Source organism: Cinclus cinclus, chromosome 5 (assembly GCF_963662255.1).
Source record: "Cinclus cinclus chromosome 5, bCinCin1.1, whole genome shotgun sequence".
Taxonomy (NCBI): Eukaryota; Metazoa; Chordata; class Aves; order Passeriformes; family Cinclidae; genus Cinclus; species Cinclus cinclus.
The window spans coordinates 54,532,595-54,555,366 of record NC_085050.1 but is presented as its reverse complement, the minus strand read 5'-3'; the positions used below and the strand labels follow the sequence as shown (position 1 = coordinate 54,555,366).

The window sequence follows — 22,772 nt, the reverse complement described above, 5'->3', positions numbered from 1 at the left end:
ATGCAGGATCCTGTGGATTTGGAGCAATATGTCTAGGAGGAAGTATATGCTGAGGGAGTATTGTTCTACTCCTGTTTTTAAAGTACAACATTTTTTGCTAATTTAGTTCCCCCTCTTGCAGTTACTGTATATTTGTTTTCTTATTTTCATGTAAAAGTGCTGAGATTTCTAACAGTTTCCAAAAAGCTTTAAAAATGTTGAGGCTACTTTGACTGAAGGGATGCTTTTGTGTTTTGTGTTGTTTGATAGGGTTTTTTTTTAACCAACCAGACCATTTTGAGTTTATCACTGTGTGGATGGTCAGATTCCATAGCTGGAAATTCTTGGATACTGGCAATAGGAAACAAGGCTGGTATGTTTTGAGAAATACACTGAGTGCTGCTGTTCCTGGAAGGCTGATGATTTTTCAAGGGTTTGGATAAATCTTCATCCAATTTAAGCTACTATATATCCTTAAACTTTGTTGCAGTTCACAGTGTTTGAACTAAATCACTTTGATTTCTGGTATGAAGGCCCTGCCTTTTGGCCATTTTTGTGTTGATTTAAGAATGTTGTTCCACATCATTTTAATATTAGCAACAAGAAAGTTGTCTTGGCAGCAAAATTGTCACTAATCACAGCTGTTGTATAAAATATTTTGTTAGGAGTAAGAATGCCTGACAGTGATGGTATAAATCACCCATTTTGGACACTTATTTTTTTTTTTTAAAGTAGACATTACTGAACATCTGCTTTAACTGTGTCTATTTCAGATATGCTTTACTTGTTGTGAAATGTTGACTGTGTAAGAGGTCAAGGCAGTTTTGCAGAGCACAGCTTTGTGTAAAAAGTGTAATCAAGATATCCTTGAATTTTTCTGTCCTTTCAGAATGACAAAGAAGTTGTATTTATTGCTTGAATTCAATAACTGTACAGAGGTAAAACAAGAAGCAGTGCAGATTTTTTTAAAGGTATGAAGATTAGATTTGACACATTGAAAATATGTGTCTGACATGTAAAGTTGTAGTAATACCTGTTGCTTGTGATTTGTTTCTGGTGTTGTTTTCTGTATATCTTGAAAACCACCAGTGTTGGGTGTGCTTCTGAGCTGAAGCCTCATGTAAACGTGTCTGGTATTCACTGCTTTTGGAGCAGTCAGAAATTACTGTGTTATTTTATCATGGTGAGGGAAATCACAGTAAGGAAAGGGTTTCTTTTGTGGTTTTTTTTTTGCTAGTGGTAGCAGTAAGTAACAGGAGAAATAATCACAGATGCTCCTCTAAAGTCTGAAAACTTGGTGCTGCTTTTCTCATTTCTCATCAGTTATAAAATTTATGGGGAGAATAAATATTCCTCTGAAAGGCCTGGTGTGCCCTGCCTGCACTCCAAGGATGATTCCTATCTAACAGTACAAATTTCTTTATCCCTTCAGCCTTATACTTCCTTAGCACATGAAGGAAAAGTTAAGTGTACTTTGCAGAGTGGATGTCTTCAGGAACTTGGGAATTTTTTTTGTTATTTGCAAGTGTGGTGGGTTTCTAAAGACCACAGGTTGATTTTTTTAAATAGTTCTGTGTTTATAGGTTCCTGAGATCATGGTTTTCCAGATCCTTTGTTTCAGTTCAATTGCCTCTAAAATTGCCGGGGTTTCCTTCAAAGGCTGTTGAGTACTTAGCCCATGACCTAAAAACAGGAAAATCTTTGAAATACTCTTATATCCAGCCCACATATTTTTTTTAGGGCAAAGAGGTTTGCAGGGTCACTGTACACATTCAGAATTATCTATACTGAACACAATGTTAATTGAGCTTTAGGAATAATAGCACAAGACTTCCAATGACTTACAGCACTTGGTACAGCAGCAGCCTGACAGCTCCTAGTTGGTTATCAAGACAACCACGCATTTCTCAGACTTAAGCTAGTAGTAGTCATTTTCCTGGCAATATTGTTTAAATTAGGTCTTGGGCAGAAATGTCAAGGTCTGAATGGTGAAGGAGAGCCTCCACTGGCACATTCTCTGGATGCTTTGAACAGTGTCTCTTGTATTTATTGTGGAATTATTCCAGGCGTCACTTCCAGTACAAGAAAGATGGAAAGGGACTATTTGCAAGAGCATGTAGTGACAGAAAAAGGAGGAATGACTTCAAATTGAGAGGGTAGGTTTAGATTAGAAATCAGGAAGAAATTATTTACTGTGAGGGTGGGGAGGCACTGGAACAGGTTGCCCAGAGAAGTTGTAGATGCCCCATCTTTGGAAGTATTCAAGGCCAAGTTGGATGGGGCTCTGAGCAACCTGATCCAGTGGAAGGTGTCCCTGACTACAGCAGGGATTTGGAAGTAAGTGATCTTTAATGTCCCTTCCAACCCAAACAATTCTATGACTCTATGGTATTTTTACCTAAATTTATATAAATAAATAAATTTTGAAAAAAATCTTAATGTTTTCTAGTATCTTTTACTAGATCCTTAATTTAAGGAAGAGTTGCAAAGAAGAGTAGCAACTCTTCTTTGGGATGTTTTAATAGTTTTTTTTCAATATTTATATGCCACTTCTCTGATGTCAGAGTGAATGACTATAGTAGAAAATTTATTTGGAAGTATTTCCACACAAAGTGTCTCCTTGTCAAATCTTTGTGATTTGGCTACTTAATGTTCCTGAGTTAAAACTATTTTGATCATTCAGACAGTGTCCCGGATTGGAAAGCAAATGTCCTTTTTGTGCATGTGTGTGGGTGTGCTTACTTACTGGACTCCTAGGGCAGACTGGGAGGGAAGGTTGGGCAGAGATGCTGGTTGGTATCAGACACCAAAGCTGTGCAGGTACTTACTGTCCTAGAGAAGATTTAACTTCTAGTACCATTTCAGATCACGGACTAGGAATTTTCACAATAATTTGTTCTGGTATTGCTGCTTCAAGCCAAGCTGGTGTGTAGAAATACTGGTAATGTGTTCTTGCCTTCATGAGCTGTGCACAGCAGCAGTGTGGAGATGCACCTGGCTGGGCAAGCCTTAATGCTGAGATGATAATCTCTTGATAATCACCAGGGCCTAAACAAAGTCAGAAAGCTATGGCTCATGTGGACTATTTGTAAATGATGAGGTTATCACAAACTTCGTATGCATAGTTTTCTTTGAGATGTCTGGATTTAATGTTGCAAAGCATTTGGTAACTGTTCCAGTGTGCACTGGAGCCAAACATCAGTCATCAGCACTTCCAGATTTGCGGTGATGTACGTATTCCAGCACACAGATGGGCTTCAGCCTGGAAAAAAATACCAGCTTGAGTAAAACCACACATAGATACACCTTTATGCAACTTGTGTGTAATAACATATGGCGATTATAAAAAAAAATGCTATTTCAGTTGTTATATATGAGAGGTAATTACTTGATTAATTGCCAGACTGCTGAAGATAACTTAGAGGTAAATAAACATGTACCTTCAAGCAGCTGCTTTGCTTCAGGTTTCCATATATCTGCAGGTGCTTTGCTTCAAGTTTCAATATATCTGTGGTCTGTAGTAGGAAACTGTTATGGAGACTGGTAAACGTACTGGTAACAAGTAGCATTTTAAAATATGCTACTGTTTTGGGGTGAACTTAATGAAAGGAACTAATTCTTTTCTGTCTCAATTCTTTTTGAAGCTGCCTCTGGTAAAAGGAAACTAAGAGATTCTCCCACAAACTGCAAAACCAAAAATGAGCGAGTTGCAAAAAAGTCAAAAGTTAGTTATGTAAGTACTGTGCTTTTCTCTTTGTGCATTGTAAAATAAATGGAATTGCTCGACTTGGTAAGTGACAGTGGTGTGTTTTACCAGAAAATTAAGTCAAATGAGCTCTTGCCATCTGGATGAGTTTTTTGTACTTTTTTATTGCTGATGTTCTGAATGCAATTACCTGCTTTGTTCTTCAGTGCTTGTGGATTTGTATCACACCGGCCAGTTCACTGCTTTGGTGGAAGTAGTTGATGGCAGGTAGCAAGCAGTGTGTGAGGCTCTGAGTTCTCCTTTCAGTTTTGTTAACATCAGTGGGAATTACAGGCTCTGGATCACGTGTCCTCCTCATTTCTTGTATTTCCTCAAACACATGAAGTTGACATATTTTGCTATATCTACTGCTATTCTTGGTTGTAGATGTTGCTCAAATATTTGAAGCTATGATTTAGGTAAATCTTTGAAAATAATGAAGTGGTTACATTTAAAGGAATTACTACTTTGACTTCTTCTAATTAATGGGAACTATGTCATGATCCTGGTGCATTCAGGATGGTATTTGGCAGATTTGCACAGTCCTGCAGTGCTCCCAGGCATCCCAGTAGACATCATTGAAAGCCACTTATGTAGAGAAAGAGAATTCTACATAAATATTGAATGTTGGATGAAGGAGGATGACTGTGTTGAAACGTAGGCTAATATTGTCCTCAGAACCAAATAAAGAAAACAGTTTTCTATTAAAGGAAAAATATTACAACTCATTTGTAATTCCTTCTTCCTGAAAGAGAGATGTGAACTGGGTTTGTTCCTCCTCACCAAACCCCTGGATTGTGGAAGGAGGCTTTAGTTAATTATTGATCAGCCAGCCTGGCAAACAGTGCTCCACTGGACCTGGTTTTATACATCAACTTGATTTTTGTTATTAACAGTTTCATTACAATTAAAGGGGGAAGGAAAAAACTAACATGGAATATGGGTTTTTAGAACTCATTCTAGAGAACTACAGTGAGAACTTGAAGGGTTTTTTTTCTTAGTGTTGCTTTTCCTTGTGGTTGCTAAGACCAGAGCATACTTGGGCAGCTCTTCTGTGGACTGTAGCTGCTCTCTTGGTGACACTGTAGACTCACTGAGGAAAGGAATAATGTCTTGTTACTCAGAGTGCCTCTGTGTGGTTTGTGCTCCTTCAGCAAGGTAAATGTTCATCCTGCCTGTTTGTATCTCTGCTGTAGAGAAGTAACTCTGTAACCACTTCGTATTCAAATCTCTAGGGAGAAACTCTTGTAGTTCTTTGTGGTGAATACAAAGCACAGCAGCTTGTGTGTGGCCCGTGGAAGTTTTGGCACTTGTTAACTTCCATTTTGCAGGCTAGTAGTAGATATTAGTGAAGCTATTGTTGATGAAAAGTTTTGCCAGTTTTTGATGTAACTTCATGATGCCATGACATAATATTTGTGGATTTTTTTTATCCATAAATCTTAAAATAAACACACCATTTGACATGTGTGTAGGCTGTGGTGGGTTAAACACCGCATGCATAGTAAGCTAATCTGATCCCCAACCCTGACATCATCTGCCTTAAATATCATCTGGAATTGCTAATAATTTTTGATTTTAAAGCCAAATAAACTAGACAGTTCCAAATTATTTATATTTTGGTATATAACTTTGCATTGTGTATGCTTATCAAATAGAGTCCCAGTTTTTCATGACTGAAGAAGTTTTCTGTTTGTGAAAGTTTTGGTCTTTCTTAGATCATTGACTTTGTATGAGGAATCATTTCAGCTTGAATTTGTCCTAAGTGCTTCTGTCATTTAGAGTAGCTCTTTAAGGATTAGCAATACTGATGAGGTTTTCTTCTGTTTTTATAGTTGCAATTAATATTAAACCTAATGGGTACCTTTTTTAACATAGCTGGATGACTCAGAACCCAGAAGACAATGGGAGAGGGAAGAGATGCTTGTGAAAAAGTTGCAAACTACATTCCCTGGATTGGATAAGGAGGTGAGCTGATGTCTGCCTATGGCACATCAGGTTTTGAGTTCCTAAGAAAACTGCAGCTGTTGATAGTCCTGAAACAGTTCTATACTGACAGCACTTCTGGAAAGAGTCCAGGGTAGGAAGGCTTTTGCTATTCCTGCTTGTAGAATGTAGCTTGTCTTGAACTGAGAGCTGTGGGATGTGGTTAGGACTACATGGAACTGCTCTTCCCACATTTCTGGCCCTATGACAAGCCTAGCATAATCAAATTTGATGACTTACTGTAAAAATGCAAGGGAAAATGATCGCTCCCTCTGTCACGGTTCTCCTTCAGACTGCTAAATATATTTTGGACTTTGTTTTACTTTAGTACATGATTGTCCTCAGCGACTGCTCAAGTCCTTTCAGTACTGTGCTTGAAACTGTTGGAAGCAAAGCTCATTCATGTGTGTCCTTACACTTTTGAAAAGTGGAGTGCAGCTCTGCCTAAACTGAGTGTAGAAAGAAACTGAAAGGTTTTCTTGTTTTGAATTCCTTTTATTTTAACTCATCTGATTTACAGGGCTTTTCTTTACCTGTTGTTATTAGGCACAGAAATTTATCTTGTGCTTATCTCACCACAATGCAAAATGTCTTTTTTTACTAGGAGCTGAGAGAGGTACTTGAGGAACATAACTGGGTGTTTAATGATGCACTGGAGGCCCTGAAAATATTTGCAGACGACGAGGAGGGTAAAGACAGATTTATAATTAATTTTATCCAAAGACAAAACAGACTTGTGATGCAAATATTTTTGAATATCCAGCAGTGACAGTCCTGACAGGACCATGCCTAGAAACTCACACTTATTTTTGAAATTAGTATTACGGAGAGGACAAAAGAAGGATGCTCAGTTTTTCTGTATTTTGATTTTTGCTCTCTAACTCGGGATAAATACCTTTCCCCTGCTAATACAGATAGGCATGAAAAGTTGTAATTACCTATGGGTATCTCTTAAAATGTATTTTGGTAAATGTCAAAGCTGATACTTGCTGCCTTCCTGCTTGTTTAAAAAAAAGTTTGTTTTTTAACTGCACTATTTGTAAGCTAATGGTTTCTAAACAAGTAATTGCAAATAACTGCAATAATAAATAACAAGTGATATATGCTATTTTGTCCTTTTAAAATATCTTCTAGGAGAGAAACATACTAGAAACTGGCCTTGAATTATGCAACCTGTCTGTAAATACCAGTACTTTAAATGTGGCAGGGAGCAAACCCAGTGATTCCAAGTAAATCTGCAAGTTATAACTTAAGTCCTATTTAATGAGTTGATTACTTTTCAGTGTGTTACACAGCTGTCAGATATGTACATGTTTTGCTGTATCAGCTGTTTAAGGGTTCTTGGGATAGGGCAGTGCTCTTCATTGGATTCTTTACAAGTGGAGAGAGCTATCAGTGCTCAGGAAGTTGTGTCCTTACTGCTGCTTCTGAGAAGGCAGTTGTCAGGGTGGCACTCAATCAGAAGGAAGCTGGAATTGGGAAGAAGAGAAACTTCTGCACTGCAATTGCTCTCTTGCAATGAAGGAGTCAAAACCCTTATGAGGCAGTTCTGAAAGTTAATTGCTTGTGTTATGTTAAGTAACCTCTGTCTTATTTTAAGGCAGCTGAGTTATTTTGGTTGGAGATGCCTCCTTCTTTGAGTTTTTTAACAAGTGCATGTTTTCATTGTCCTACCCCAAACACTGTACTACAGTGCATTAAAATAGGAAAAATATATCATTTTCTTGGTGAAGGAAGGCTTGTTTTCTCAAGTCAGCAGAATTAATATCTCTGCAGTCAGGTGCAGTGGGACCAGTATCTCATCTTCAGGATACATCAGACTTCTTAACTGTTTGCTCTTACTTCAGAATTTCTACAGCTCACAAATACTACATTATATTGATCATCTGTGTTTTAAGGTACTTAAAACCTTCTGTTATTTGAGCATTATACAAATGAACTTGGCTTATCTTACACTCACAGTTGGAGCTATTTACATATTTTACATGGATTTGCTTTTAGGTATTGAGTCCTTGTGTATTAAGTACTAGATTTGTGTTTCACAGACCTGTAGGTTTTATATTGGAAGAACAACTAGTGTTTTCATCAGCCCCATACCACTATGCGTTGACTTGTTGCCTTCTGTGTTGCATGCATAGGTGTGGAATTTCCTCCAAAAAGGCAAGTTGCTGACTGGACTGAAGCCTCCTCTGAGAGCCAAAGTGAGGAGAGTAAAGATAAGACAAAGCAGAAATCTTCTGAAAAAGAGCAGAATGGCTTTCAGAAAAAGGACGAAAGCAAAAGGAGCATTTGGAGTGCTGAAAGAGAAACAGAGCACATGGAGGACGAGTCCGCTTCCGAAGATGGCGGAAGCTCCCTGGATGAAGACTACGGCAGCGGCGACGAAGTGATGGAGGATGGCTACAAAGCCAAAATCCTCAGCTTCCTGCAGGATGCTTCCCTGAGCGAACTGGCTCTGATTCCCCAGTGTTCTCAGAAAAAGGCTCAGAAGATAATAGCGCTCCGGCCCTTTAACAGCTGGGAGGCTCTGGTAGGTCTGCATTCTTCCCTTCCTATCCCCAGCCTGCCTAGAGTCAAGGTGGCTTCAGCCTAGGGAGGCTTAGATGGGTGGCCTTATCCTCATTAGGCTAAAATGCTATGTTCTTCCTAAGCCAATAGCGTTTCAAATAGTGTCATATGACCTGATTTTGAATGAATTAAGGGGTGATTTTTCTGGAAAACTCAAGCTGATTGGCTGACATTACTGTCACTCACTCTGTAGCACAGAAAGTTGGTTGATTTCACTGCAGAAGGAGAAATTAGAGCTTTCACTTGAGAAGGAGGTGTTTGCTAGCCTGTTCTGAGCTCTTGTAGCTGAAAACTCAGGCAGGAGGGAAGAAAGTGGCAGGACCTTTACTGCAGACACTTTTGTAGCAGCAGCAGTTTCCAGGGTAGCTCCAGGATTGAAGAAGCCAGCATGGATATTTTCAGTTTCAGGCAAGAAATGGTCGTTCTCTCTTTTTTTTTTTTTTTTTTTTTTTTATCCCTTTTTTGTGTGTTTATTCCACTGCAGCTTAGTGTCTAGCATGGTTTTGCTAGCTAAGCAATGCAGCCATTTTTAGTGGAGTGAGCTGCTGTGTTTTTTATTAAGGAAAGGTAAAGCATCAGAAGGCTAAGCCACAATGTACCATGGAAGGAAAAAGAGTAGCTGTTGGTAAGTACATTATCTACTGTCGCTTCATTGTTACTTTCAGATGTTTACCATGGCTTGTTTGTAGGATTCACATTTCATACAGTTTCAGTTAACTGCAAGACCTCAGACCTGCTAAGAGCAATGTCCTGGTAAGAAATTTGAAGTGAGTTACAGCAGATTGTCTTGGTTTAATCTATTAGTGCTTTGGTTTTTAAAGCAGTAACTGTGCGCAGGCCTTTTTACAGCATAATTGGTGTTTTTTTAAATCAGTGTCCATTCTGAACCCCTTTCCCCCACTTATGTATGCAATAACTTCTTCAATATGTATAAAACAATAACATTTATTATTCAGTGTGTGAAATATATTACCACTAAACATAATTTTAAGGAAAACTAAATTATCTTTGTATGTTGTTTTGTAAGGGGAGGGGGGAGACAAGAGGACGATACTTGAAAAAAATACAAGGTACTGGTATGCAGCAAAAGAAATCCGTTTTGCCCCAAGCCTTTGGCTTCTCACAGAGCATCTGTCACACAGCTATTTCTAAACTTGTTGGATTTTGTCTGAGCTTAATTCTTTGCAGAAGTATTTGCTACAGGGCTCTTCTCCTTTTCTCTGTCTAAAATATTTTACAGTAAAAAAAAAAAAGCTGCATGGGCCTGTTTGCATTCGAAATTTGTCTTTCATGAAGACTGCTGCTGTCAGCAGCTGCATATTTATGTAGTATTGTGAATACTTGCCTGGAGTAGAAGTGGTTTGCAGCAGATTTTAGCAGATGTTTTGTATCTGTATATGGATTTAATTGTTTATAAAGATCCAGTAGCTCAGTAACCCAGCGTTCTTCCTACCAATTAATAAGGGTGGTTAGAGTAATGGAGAGAGCTCATTCAGTTAGAGCATTAAAGAAGTTGGCTTAGTCTTAAGGTCTCTTTACTGTAGTGGTATCTTGTGTAACACAATGTCAAGTTGTTACCACTTGTTCATTATTAGAATTGAGGAAGATATTAAGACTCTCAGTCTGAGATTAAAACTCAAGCCTACTTATTTGTAAATTGAATGTTTTATTCCAGGAAGACATAAATGAGAATGTCTTTTTATTATTCTGGACAGTTTTGTTTGTTTTTTTTAAGTTGGACTAAGCTATTTTGTTTCCAAGAGGATTTAAATTAATTTCATAAGCTCATAGGGTTAATAAGAGCACTTGGAAATACTTACTCTTTGGAGTAGATATTTCAAGTGTTTTACTTAATCTAGTAATACTTAAAACACATAGAAAAATTGAGTAGACATGGTTCTCAAAAATAAATGTAGAGAGCTGAAATTGTCCTTATTCACAAAGATTAATTAATTTGGCAATTTAGAAATGCCTACTCTGTAGGTCAAGTATATTTTCCAGGAGGGCAGTTTTATCCAATCTCTAGTGCTGGACATTACAAGATGGGAGAGACTCCTCTCAAACACTAGCTTGCATAAAGAGCACTTAGGTATGTCCTTGAGGCTTTAGGTGTCTGTCTCCTTGGAGATGTGAGCAAGGTGTGCAAGGACTGGTGGCCCCTCTTCAGAATACGTTGTGTGCACAGGGAAAGTAGTAGGTAACAAAAGAGATTGAGATATGTTTTCTGAGAGCACTCTCTCTCTGTGCTCGTCACATTCACATCCAAAAAATGCACACTGTTTTCTGAGGCAGAAAGGTATGTCCAGGTGCTTCTGCAAAGCTCGACCATGGAGCTGAGATATGAGAGGAGGTGTGATGGGCAAATGGAGAAAATAGGGAACAGCTCTGCACAGCTGGGAATTATTGATTAGAATACAAGGGGAGCAGAATAGTAGTAGACAAACTGAAGAATGGTCAGAAGAAAGCATGGCTGTGAGAGCTACAAAGAGAGGCAGGGCCAAGCTCCAAGAGTGTCATCATCTGTGGAGGGTAAGGTGAAGCAAAGGATCAGACCAGGCTGCAGGACAGGGTGGAGAGAAAAGTTCACCTCCCTGTGTCTTGGTCTGATGTCATATGTTAGGTATATCTTGTCCAAGGGGCCAGTGTTCAGTGATGTTTCTCAATGCAGGCCTCTGCTCTGTGCTGGCCTCATGCTCTATGCCTCTTCCAGACAGACATGAGGTAGTAGACCAACAGCTATTAAGAGACCTTTTCTCCTGGTGGGTGTTGTCACAGAGTCATAGAAATCCTGATTTGGAAGGGCTGATACCAAATCCCAGCTCCTGGGCCAGCACAGGACAGCCCCCGGAGTCACACCTGTGCCTATGAGTATTGTCCAAACAGTTCCACAACTCTGTGAGGTTTGGTGCTGTGGCCATTTCCATGTTCCAGTGCCCAGCCACCCTCTGGGTGAAGACTTCCTTCCTAATATCCAACCTAAACTTCCTCTGACACAGCTTCAGGATGTTCCCTCATATCGTGTCCCTGGTCAGCACAGAGAAAAGATCTGCACCAGCATTCCTGGTTCCCCTTGTGAGGAAGTTGTAACTGCAGCGAGGTGTCCCCTCAGTATCCTGTGTTGGCTTCTCACCTCTCTCTCCTGTTTGCTTTGAGGTCCTGATGATATCCCACTGGTGCACAGTGGACCAGCCGACAGAATGGTTTCTTCCCTTGATGGAAGTACTTCTGGGCACCAGTTGCCCTTTCTCCCCATCCTAACTCCTCTAAAAACTCGTTGGTGCTTAATTATATTTTAATGGTGCTCATTTCCAAACTGTGATATTGCCCAGTGTTGGAAACTGCAGCACTCGGCGCTGTTTCTCAGCAGAGAGGCTGTGAGCACAGGCATGTAAGGACAGTGCTTCCCTGGGTTCACTATGCACAAAGAAACAAAAGCAGAGCCTAGACTGGCTCCCAGAGGCTCAGTTGATGTTTTGGGGTCTGGGTTGGTGGTCCTGCAATTTTCTGCTTCCTCTGGTAAATGTGGGAGAGGCACTGGAGAGGGTTTGGTGCTGTGCAGTTTCTTATTTTTGAAGTGTATAACTGTTACCTGCTTGGATTTCCTTTTAGTGTAAAATCATATGTATCTTTGTGAGACTTGGTGTATCCTCTCATTTTTGTCATTCACAGTATTACTCTATCACAAAATAAGATGTGTTATTTAGCATGTAAAGACTTTGTGGTCTACAGAATGCACATAGGTTAATCTCACAGCACAGCACTTTTAAGGGAGTGGGAGAACTGAGCTGTCAGAGGTGGATATACTTGTCCATCATATTCTGTACACTGCAGCAGTGTATGAGCTAGGATATACAGACTCAAGGGGGAATAGTTCTCTTGTAATCTCATTTTGTTTGCTGCACATGTACAAACTGCCACAAAAACCAAACTCCAGAACCACTCTGCACCAAAGCCAGCTGAAGGGAAGCAACAAATGCAACAGGTTAGCAATGGGAAACTGCTTACGGTGGAACTGAGTTTGTTGATCGAGGCCGAGGCTGACTTTCACCCTTAGGCATTAAGTGGAAACCCTTCATCCTGTTGCAAGTGGTTTAAAGTAAGCCCAGGCAGAGTGTGCTGGTGTGGCAATTCCAAGTGTGCTGGGAAAGCTCATGGGTTCTGTTTCCATTATGGTTTCACATTTTTGGGCCTCTTTTGAAAAAAAAATCTGAACTTGGGAGGGTGTCAGAACCTCTAGAAAGCAAAGGCCACCTGTGGATGTGCTTTGTATTCTAAGCAGGGTAACACGCTGTGTTTCACATGCGAACCAGTGGCTGAAGTATTTCTTGTTGCAACTTGGACGTGGATGTTAATGTGCTGATGTGAAACAATAAAATTTCTGTTAATAACAGATGGCTCAATTCTCCACACCTTTATTTATGGATTACAGGATTTCTATTCATGCCAACCAAAGCTTTAGTCATCAAAACAAATGTCGAAATTTTGTAGGCACCTATTCAAAACTGTGCTCTTTTTTATTTCTAAATAGAGGTGTCTATTTAGAAGACTTCTTTACAGGTGTTGGCATGTGCACCTTAGCCTGGTCTAAACTATAAGTGTTGGTAAAAACCACAAACAAAAACATCCCCCCAAACTGTAATTGCCTCACTCAATTTATTTTTAAAATATTTCTCTAATGAAAGCAGGTTTTTAAATTCTATTTTAATTTAATCTGGTTATACTCTTCGCCTTAACAGAACTTGCCTTTACTCTGCAATGTGGCAGTATTGGTGAGTTACTTAACACATAATAGCTGGATCATGCAACTCCTTTTTTATGGAAGGAATTCTTGGAGGATATATACATATGAAGTCTTGTGCTAAATTTTAACAGACCCCTGGTCTAAAACTCAGAAAGATCTGTATGAAAACTACTTCTGTTTTAATACAAGAATGATGAATCCAAAGCATCTGGTATTCTTCAATTCTTTAAATCCATTAATAAACAAAAAAGATGCCTGTTCTTTACAGTGAAATATGCATAACCACTCAAGAAAATACTATAATTACAAATATGACTCCAGTTTTTGCAGAAACATATTTAATGGTAGGTTTTGCACTTTCTGCAGATGGCTCTACATGGAATTTAGGAGAAATTGATGGGCCTGAAGTTTTGATACAGCCTCAGGCTGCTTGTCTGTGACATGTAAAATATTCATACTGTGATGAAGATCTGAAATTTAGAGGAAGGAAACACACCATAACTAGTGTGGACTTGAGGAAGCAAGTGGTGGAAGTAAGGCTTCTTTGTACTGACAGTACTTGGTGACCACAGAAAAGCTGGCAGAATGCCTAAGTCCAGTTTGACTACCTTTGTGGTAGAGTTAGAACTGGAACCAAGTAATGCTGAGCCCCAGACAGACCCATAACAAAATGTAGTAACCTTCATTTTAGGTTCATTTGTTTGCCTTGATGCCTATAGTATGCTTACATCTTTAATATCTAATAGGGTTTATTTAAAAGGGAATCTTAATGAGAATCAGTGGGGTTTTTTTTCTCTTCCTTTTGGGGTTTTGTTCTGTTAATGTGCCTGGCCTTCAAAGGTGACTTTGCGCTCTTGCCTCCTTTTGAGGATTTTGAGCTTAAAGCGCTTGTATTTTACCTTAGAAACTCTTTGGAGAATTTGTATCTCTTATGATTTCATGTTTCACAATGTGAGGAGCTGCAATGATGACCTTCAGTATGGATTCACACAGTTTGCAGTGGGCCAAGTGTAAGGAGTATTTGGAGTTTTGAGAGAAGATCAGGATGCTGTTGCTGTCTCCTACTTGAATTACTGCCTGCAGCAACTGGATTTTCACTGCAGCTGCTATTACTAGTGTTCATAGATTTTTTTTTATTATTATTATTATTTTGCAGTTTATGAAAATGACACAGACTTCTGGTTTGTCAGAAGATATAATGTGGAATTGCAGGATACTGCTGAAGGAGAGGGATGTGGTTCTAAAGCTCATGAATAAATGTGAAGACATTTCCAATAAACTGACAAAACAGGTAACCAGGATTACTAGAGACGGAGGATGTGGATGGAACATAGAGCAGCCCTCCATTTTAAATCGCAGGTATCTCTCATTTTTATACTTTAGAAGGGTGTTGGACAATAAGGTGTACCTGAAGACTGGGACTTTTAGAACTGTAGTCTCTGAAAGTAGAGTTGCAGATTTTTGATACTTAGCTCTCAGTGAGCTGCATAGTGATGTGCAACACTTGAGAAATCTAACAGATGTTTTAAGTGTGTCAGGAAAGCTGGTGGGCATGATAAGAGTATAAAAAATCATAACAGTGTCTTATTTCCCCCAATTTCTGTTGAATGTAACAGCCAACCTTAAGCAATTGGAAGCATGAGTTGTCAACTTATTTCAAATAAAGGCCCAGCAAACCTGCTTCTGTAACGGGAGACAGATTTCAAATAGGATTCAATTTCAAAAATGCTACATTAGAACAAATCTGAGCTAACTGGGCAGGTTTATCAGCTAGTTGCCAGAGTTTGGTCAGGAAGTTCAGATGTACAAAGTAATCTGAAACTGTATCTAGTCAGAGTGGCAGCAGGGATATGTTGTGGGGAAGGATTTCTTTCAGAGAGGTAAATTGGTAAGGATCTTCAAATGGGTATTAGGAGGAATGGAAATGGATATGGTGGAAGGCATTATCCTAAGGGTTAGGAATATAGGGTTGTAGTGGGAATGGCCAAAGTAGCAGATGGAATTCCAGCTGGATGCTGTTACAAGTAAATAGCAAAAGGATTCTCAGCTGTGTGAAAATAAAACCTGGGAGGAAGCAGGAAGTCTTTGAAGGAAGGATGTCAGTGGTATTTCTTCTTTGGAAAAAGTGCTGAACAGAGTGACTGCTGTTGAGTGTTTTTTGTGGGTTGTGTGTTTGGGTTTTTGTTTTTCTTTGGTGCTGACACTAACGGTAGTTGTTCAGCACACCAAAATTAGGGATGCAGATGCAAAATGCCACTTCATTCGTTGTGTATTTTTAAAATGAGTGGTTCTGTAGCTCCTTTTATCTGGTTGTGTGTCACTGATTGTAGAAGAGAAGTATTTTTTGGGTTGCTTGGATCATTTTAGATCTATGGAAATGCAAATAAGCAACTCAGTTTGTGTACAGGTGACCGATTAAGAAAGTTTGTTTTTCACTACAGAAAGAGGTCTGGAGTGCATTAAAATAAAGGCAGTGTTAAACCTGCCAGTCTGTGATTACTATAAGTGTAAAGTTGTGTTTCATGGAGAAACAATAAAAGGTGGTAATAAGCTTGATTGTTTCTCACAGTTTGAAACTGAAGCCATATCAGAAGATTGGTTTGAACTGGTTAGCACTGCTGTATAAGCACGGGTTGAATGGCATCTTGGCTGATGAAATGGTAAGTGTGAAACTGCTTATTTAAAAATTGTTACAAATTTGCAAAAAAGACTTTAAGTCTTTGCTTAGAAACGTCAAGCAGATTATAAGTAATCTTAAATTGCAAACAGTTCTCCAAGATCTTGGAAGCTGCTGAACTCCTTTCTATTTGAAAATCAAAGGTAGCCTAAGACTCATGGACACTGACAATTACAAGTCACATGGTGTTGTCTTCTGATGTAGTGGAACTGCTTTCTACTACAACGGGTTATTTTCAAACCACTGAGTTTAACATCTCCTTCCCCAAAAATATAATTCATTCTACTTGTCCAGCATTTAGTGTATGAGCCCCTGTTTTCTCCATTTCTTTATCAGTTTCAAAACAGATAAGATAATACATGGAAAAACCAAGTGGGTAGAAGCCTTCTCTTCTTCTCCAGAAGCAGCACTTCTACCATGTCTGTCATGACACTCCCCATCAGCTTTGAACTAAGAGAGACAAGCTTATGGGTTTGAGGTTTTTTTAAATGTTGACACCACCCATATTTGTACAACAGAAGAAACTTGCTGATGCAGCTGCTGAATTTGTGGTCTGTTGTTTCTAATCTTGACTGCTGTTCATCTTCTGATGAACCATGAATGTAAGCACTACTTTGCCTTGCTATGACTTACAGAAGTTGAGAAACACTGCCTATGTTTCATGTTAGTAAGAACGTGTGTGTTTTGTGGTAGATACATTAAATTTTTAAATTCATGATGCAGAAAACAGGAAAAGTGAGTGTTGGTGGAAATGTAGGCTTATCTCAAATCTGATTCCCATATAAAATTCCCCTTCAGAAATAGCTGAAATACCCTTTGTGCAACTGACTCAAATGTAAATAAACATGTAGTTTCCAAGTAATTTTTCTGTACCATTTTGATTTTTCTATACCATTGGTTCAGGAAAGTAAATTTTTGAAGATTGAGGGATGAACTTGAACTAAAATAAAAAACTTCATAAATTCGAAAGAGGAATCTTTTTTTCAAATATTGAGCTGAAATAATAATGAAGTTTGACTGAGGTTGTACTTAAGAAGGGATTGTCTTCTGTGAAATTGGTTAAACAGAACAAATTTTCTAATCAGATTTCTAGTCTTTTCTGGGCCATCACTACACTGTAATTGTCTTATGAGTTCAAAACACTTTTATGTCCCACAGATTGTAAATTTTGTTTAAATGGTTTTATTTTCTCTTAGGGCTTAGGAAAAACAATTCAAGCTATTGCATTTCTGGCTTATCTCTACCAAGAGGGCAATAGAGGTCCCCATTTGATAGTTGTCCCAGCTTCAACATTAGGTAAGTTACAAGCTTCAAAAATGTTTTTGCTAGGTGAAAAAAAATCCAAAACTAGTCATGGACATATGGTAAAGCAAAGATAATTTAATGAAAGAAATTTTGGTTTTATTATTTATCAACTTCTTAAGTAATTTGAATTGGAATGCAGACCATACTGCAGGCATACTTGTTCTGAATTAATTAGACTTAGCATGGAACTTTTTTAGGTAATCTGTCTGCCTCAAAAAAAATTGAAGCTGCTTGTTACAATCTGAACTTGTGTAGCAAAGTAGTCTTTTTACTTACTGAATATTGGCTGAACTTCTTAGTCTTCAGGCTGTGCTTTGGGTTAGGTTTCATGACATTTTAAACACGCACTGTCTTTTTTCTTCTTTACTGCACAGCATCTGTCAAAGCAAATGAAAATCCTAAAATGATGAAGCAAACTGTCTCTTACCTGTGTGTTCTGATTTTTTTTATGGCCTCAGTTGAAAGTGGAAAGAGTATGGTAGAATGAAATGTCAGCAAAACCAAAGAGGTTGAGCAGAAAATGGTTCTTGGTGGAGTTAAACTTGGATTTGTTGAATGATGGGGGAGGCAACAAGTTGAATTTAGAAAGTAAATGCTGCTTTTAATATAAAATACTTACTTGGGCTTCAAAAATTTCTCTTGACACATCAAAAAAGTTTTCACTTGTTCAACTTAAGTTTGAAATTGTCATTTTTAGTGTGCTTTCAAGATCTACTGGAACCCACTTTGTAAAACAACTCTTAATTAATGCATGTATTACTTAAAACTTGAGGTGTACATAAGTACATGAACAAAGGTGCTTTCATGAAGTCAGTCTCAGAGTCCATATTGTAGAGGCAGGTTGGCAATGCCTGGGCAGTGCAGTCTGCTGGCAGCTTTCCTGACACTTTTCCAGAGGTGTCTCCTCATCCCTACTCTGGGTCCAGCCCCTTCCCAAGTGGCATTGAGCAGAGTCTTCCCCTTCTGCTGTGGTTTGGGGTCAGCACTTGTGTTGGCTGTCAAGCAGCTGCCCCATGGGCACAGCAGTGTTGCTGCTGCACACCTGGAGCTGCACAGCCAGGATGTCAGCCCTCTGCCTGCTCCCAGAGGCACTGTCTCTCCTGGTGATATACTTCTGCAGGCAAGTACTGACAGATGAAGTGATTTGCTTTCTGGGGTTTTAACTGTCTAGGGAAGAAACCAAGCTGCAAAGGTACACATTGTATTTATTTCACACAGTGGTTATAGACCCTGTAGGGCCTGTTTCTGCAGGAGTTTAAATGCAAGCTGGTTGAGTTACTAAAAACCCAGTTGGGATTGGTTCAGTTTCTTATGTATCAGTTTTCCAGTTTTAAGACAGAATGTTTCTTAACCTTCTGGAGAATTTAAAGGGATTTGCATTAAAATCAGATGTTTGGTTTGATGCTGAGATGTGAAACAGTAAGGCATAATAAAGTATAAATGACTTGGGTTTTGTTTTAATATTGTCTTACAGATAACTGGATAAGAGAAGTTAATCTGTGGTGTCCTGAACTGAACGTCCTCTTTTACTATGGTGAGGAATCTAGTTAAGAAGTGAATCCAGTAATACAGTTCCTTGCGTGGCCAAAGTAAGGAAAGATGAATTGCTCATGGCAGTGTTGTTTTAAGACAGTTGTTTAAGTACACAGATTTATTGATGAGTGATTTCTCTGCCATGTCTTTAATTGTTACATTTATATTAATATATGTAATTGTGCTCATTTTATGTTTTGTCCTTCTTTAGGATCCCAGGAAGATAGGAAACATCTCAGGGTGGACATCCATAATAAAGTCGTTGATTTCAATGTGATTGTGACTACGTAAGTACAGTTAAAACACAACAAATGGAGCTTTAGTGAGGTCCTGCTGACCTCTAGTGGTACAAGAAACCAGACAATTCTAGACGTTGGGTTTCAGATAATAGTTAACTAGGGTTTTATGATGGTGTAAGGGATACTGTGTCGTAGGTGCTTTAGATATGTGTCTATCAGCATGCATGTTACAGATAATATTACCTTGTAATAGACTTCAGCAGATTTGTAGGAAGTGTTACTGAGAGCATTGGCTCATCAAGTAAACTGAAACCATTTGCCAGTAATAAATTTGTGTTGTTGGTTGGTTACTTCCAGAGAGTTTTACTGCCCCTCATGTACTTTCTCCATAACTTTTAACAATATTAGAGAATTTAATTAGATTGTGGTAACAGTACATTCATTTCCAGAGAGATACTAGGTGCAAGTGATACTTGTCTCTGACAGATACAACTCTGCAATCAGCAGCTCAGACGATCGAGGACTGTTCCGCAGGCTGAAGCTTAACTATGCAATTTTTGATGAAGGTCACATGCTCAAGAACATGAGCTCTATCCGCTATCAGCACCTCATGACAATTAATGTAAGAGGTTTAGTTATTGTTGGGTTTCAAGGGACAGCTCTTGGGTTTTCTGTTTTGTAGTTACAAGCAGGGGAAGAATGGAATATTAACTGTAAAGTTCAGATACACGTAACTTTACAGAAACTACAGTATGCAAGTGGATTTAGGTGTTGGTGTGGTGTAAGGAATGGATCCTACACTGTGATCTCTTACAGGGACCTAAGCTCCCAAAGAAATGTGGTAAATTTCCTGTACCACCATTACAATGATGGTAGTGCTTGAGTTTCAGCATTAAGCAAATTCCTAGTTATATCCCATAGTAGTAAAGATTTTAAAGATGCTATTCTGATTACTTGTGCTGAAACCTTGTAGTGCTTAAGGACCTGCTCTGATAGGGCTGTGTAAGAAGAGCCAGCTTGAAAATATTTTTTCCTGTGGCTTGCAGCCTGAATAAGCGGAGTTTTGAAAAAGATTTGAGTACAGCGCTTTCTCTGAATATTATGATCTAGCACTGTAGTATTTGTACAATAATAATAAACTTAAATAAGTTGCAGAAGCGATCTTTTCAAGATAATGTTGTCATCAATAGCCTTTTTAAAAAGCTGATCGTGAAGCAATAAAACTTGCTTGTACTTGCAGTTCAAAGCTTGTGCTTAAGTACTGTATGACATTAGAGAACTTGATATGGGAGCAGCAATTAACACAGTCATCAGGAGGAAAAAAAAGAATATCACCCAAAAAATACCCCTCCCACCCAAAAAAAAAAAAAGAACAGCACCAAAAAAAATCAACAAGCAAAGCCCAAACAGAACAATCAAGAAGTGGTTTAATAAATTCAGGAATGCTTTTTTAAATTGTCTTAAATTGGTGCACAGTTCCCCACAGATCTGTAAGCAGTTTTGTTGACTTAACAAGAAATCATCCTATAAGTTCCAAGTGTATAATAAGTTTAATTACTTATAATTTAAACCAAGGTCGTTTTCTCACTTCTCCGTAGCTGTGGTTTTTTTGCCAATAATATGTTTTTAGTCTGTTTTACAAATGTTTCTCATTGCTCTTTCCACTTGGGACAAACAGGCCAAGAATCGCTTGCTGCTAACAGGGACTCCGGTTCAAAATAATCTGTTGGAATTGATGTCCCTCTTGAATTTTGTCATGCCCCATATGTTCAGCAGTAGCACAAGTGAAATTCGAAGGATGTTCTCTTCAAAAACAGTGAGTACTATGAATTATCTTCTTGAAAATAACTTTTGTCTTTTTGCTAGAAGACTGCTATTGCCACATAACTCCTGCTTTATTGGTATCTTATGGAAATAGGTAATGTGATCATGAAAACCTAGAAAATGAAACGATTGAGCAAACATTTTAAATTAAAATATCCTGTAACAGGATATCTTGGAACACTAATGGTCAGGTCAAGTATGTCTGTTTTGACTGGGGTTTTCATCAGGTTAGAGAAGTTAAGGTGGTGGTGTTACAGCTGAAAGCTTCACACTGTAATTGAGTTCTTTCAATGTTTTCCTTAGAAGAGTGCTGAAGAACAAAGCATATATGAGAAGGAGAGAATTGCACATGCCAAGCAGATAATAAAACCATTCATCTTGAGAAGAGTAAAAGATGAGGTAATATTTTATCTTTGAAATGATGGGTTTGTATTATCAAAAAGCCTGATAATCTCTGAGACCAGCACTATAATATGAGGCAAAATTACTTCAGAATTATTTTAAAAAATGTTAATGGATGCTTGAAGACTTCAGTGGTCTGAAGGAGGTAACGCTGATTAGAAGGGGAGTAGATCCTAGGTATTGCATGTAATATTATTTCATGCAGTTCTGGAGTGTGCAGACCATGTTAATTGATGAGGGGGGGTTGATGTATAATCCAGGTAAAGACCTGAGTTGAATTGCTGCCCAAGTTAGTGAAGTTGCAAGCAGTGAAAGGAGCTGGGATGAGGAGAATGGATAGAGTATCATAACAGCTGTAAGACAGTGCGGAATTACTGATGGTTCACAACAGTACAGGTTTTATCTGGTATCATTTTATTTTGTCAGGTCCTTAAGCAACTACCTCCCAAAAAAGATCTCATTGAACTGTGTTCCATGTCCGAGAAACAGGAACAACTCTATGTGGCTCTCTTAAACAAGCTCAAGAAAACTATTAACAGTAATGGTATGTAAGAGTCTTCTTTCCTTTTGGTGAATTTTTTTCATGTTGAGACACGTGTTGAACTTGACTACAGTCTTTGCTTTGTAGAAATGTCTAATACTCATAAACTGTCTATGTCCCTTCTATGAATTTTTTTGAAGTTCAGGTAGTAGGTGGATTTTCAAACTGAGTTCTTGCAAACAAAACTTTTCTGAGAGATAAAGATGTTTCAGATGTTTATTTTCAGTTGTAGTACAAAGATGCTTTCTTTGTTTACAGAGAAAAACTCCGATATGGGAAATGCAATGATGCAACTTAGAAAAATGGCCAATCACCCTCTTCTGCATCGTCAGTACTACACGAATGACAAGCTCAAGACAATGTCCACCCTCATGCTCAAAGTAAGGAGATGAGACTCAGAAGCAATCCTTCATTTCTCAGAATTTCTAATACAAACTTGTTTCTTTGTTTATTTGTTTTGTTGTCAAACTTCTGGTCAAAAATGTGTCTTTGCCAACCTTAATTCATTATTGCTGCTTTTTATTTCTCTGCATCTATCCAGTGCTCTAACCAAGCTCTGTAGGTATTTAACACTAATTTTTGTATCATTAGAATGGAGAGAACAGTTGTGGGTCTGCAGTCATCTCCTTCTCATAAGCTTCCCCTCAGTACCTCTTCCCTCCACCCCAAAATTTAAAGTCATAGTGTTCATGGAAAAAAAATCTTAGGTGGGCATTGAATTTAGTGGCTTTCTGAGTAGCAAGAACTGAGGAGTACAAAACTAAAATAGGGAAGGCATAAGTATTGATCTGTTACAGATTTTTTTTTATTTGTATGGGGTTAATGCTTGAGGCGCTTGGGGAAAATTGTTGCTTATTTCTAAAAAATAGAAAAAATCTCAATGTGCAACAGAGGCTCTAAAAAAGTTGGAGCTGGCCTTGAATATTCTTCAGCTTTGTTTAAAAGGGAAGCCAGACAAGGTTGGGGGGAAGCAAGAAGTGACCATTGATATATGAAGGATTTTTGTTCCTTTTTATTTCCATACTATCGTACTCTCCAGATGAAGCTTTTCTTTCCTCTTTCTTCCAGGCATGACATAACCTCTACCTACCCTACATCTTGGGCTGAGTTTCTATGTCTTCTACCATCTGTCTGAGGATTGAACCTCCCTTTAGGGAATGTGTCTTGAGGGGAAGAGGTTTGATAGAGGGGTGAAAAGGTCATAGGGCTTGATGAGAAGTAGGTAATTGCTA

The 22,772-nt window shown here is 38.5% G+C and overlaps 1 protein-coding gene across 3 annotated transcripts in view; it reads left to right on the top strand.

Annotated features, from left to right (window-relative positions):
- SMARCAD1 (SWI/SNF-related, matrix-associated actin-dependent regulator of chromatin, subfamily a, containing DEAD/H box 1) overlaps positions 1-22,772 on the top strand; it is a 41,774-nt gene that overhangs the window by 14,876 nt on the left and 4,126 nt on the right. For 2 of the 3 annotated variants that reach the window (XM_062493009.1, XM_062493011.1), the window contains exons 5-18: positions 3,624-3,712; positions 5,603-5,692; positions 6,315-6,399; positions 7,849-8,240; positions 14,176-14,378; positions 15,589-15,679; positions 16,893-16,992; positions 18,476-18,535; positions 18,746-18,821; positions 19,260-19,395; positions 20,452-20,589; positions 20,901-20,996; positions 21,426-21,543; positions 21,799-21,920. In XM_062493009.1, coding sequence (XP_062348993.1) covers positions 3,624-3,712; positions 5,603-5,692; positions 6,315-6,399; positions 7,849-8,240; positions 14,176-14,378; positions 15,589-15,679; positions 16,893-16,992; positions 18,476-18,535; positions 18,746-18,821; positions 19,260-19,395; positions 20,452-20,589; positions 20,901-20,996; positions 21,426-21,543; positions 21,799-21,920 — 1,796 coding nt within the window. The remainder of the gene's footprint in view (positions 1-3,623; positions 3,713-5,602; positions 5,693-6,314; positions 6,400-7,848; positions 8,241-14,175; positions 14,379-15,588; positions 15,680-16,892; positions 16,993-18,475; positions 18,536-18,745; positions 18,822-19,259; positions 19,396-20,451; positions 20,590-20,900; positions 20,997-21,425; positions 21,544-21,798; positions 21,921-22,772) is intronic. The other variant, XM_062493010.1, reaches the window with a different exon arrangement.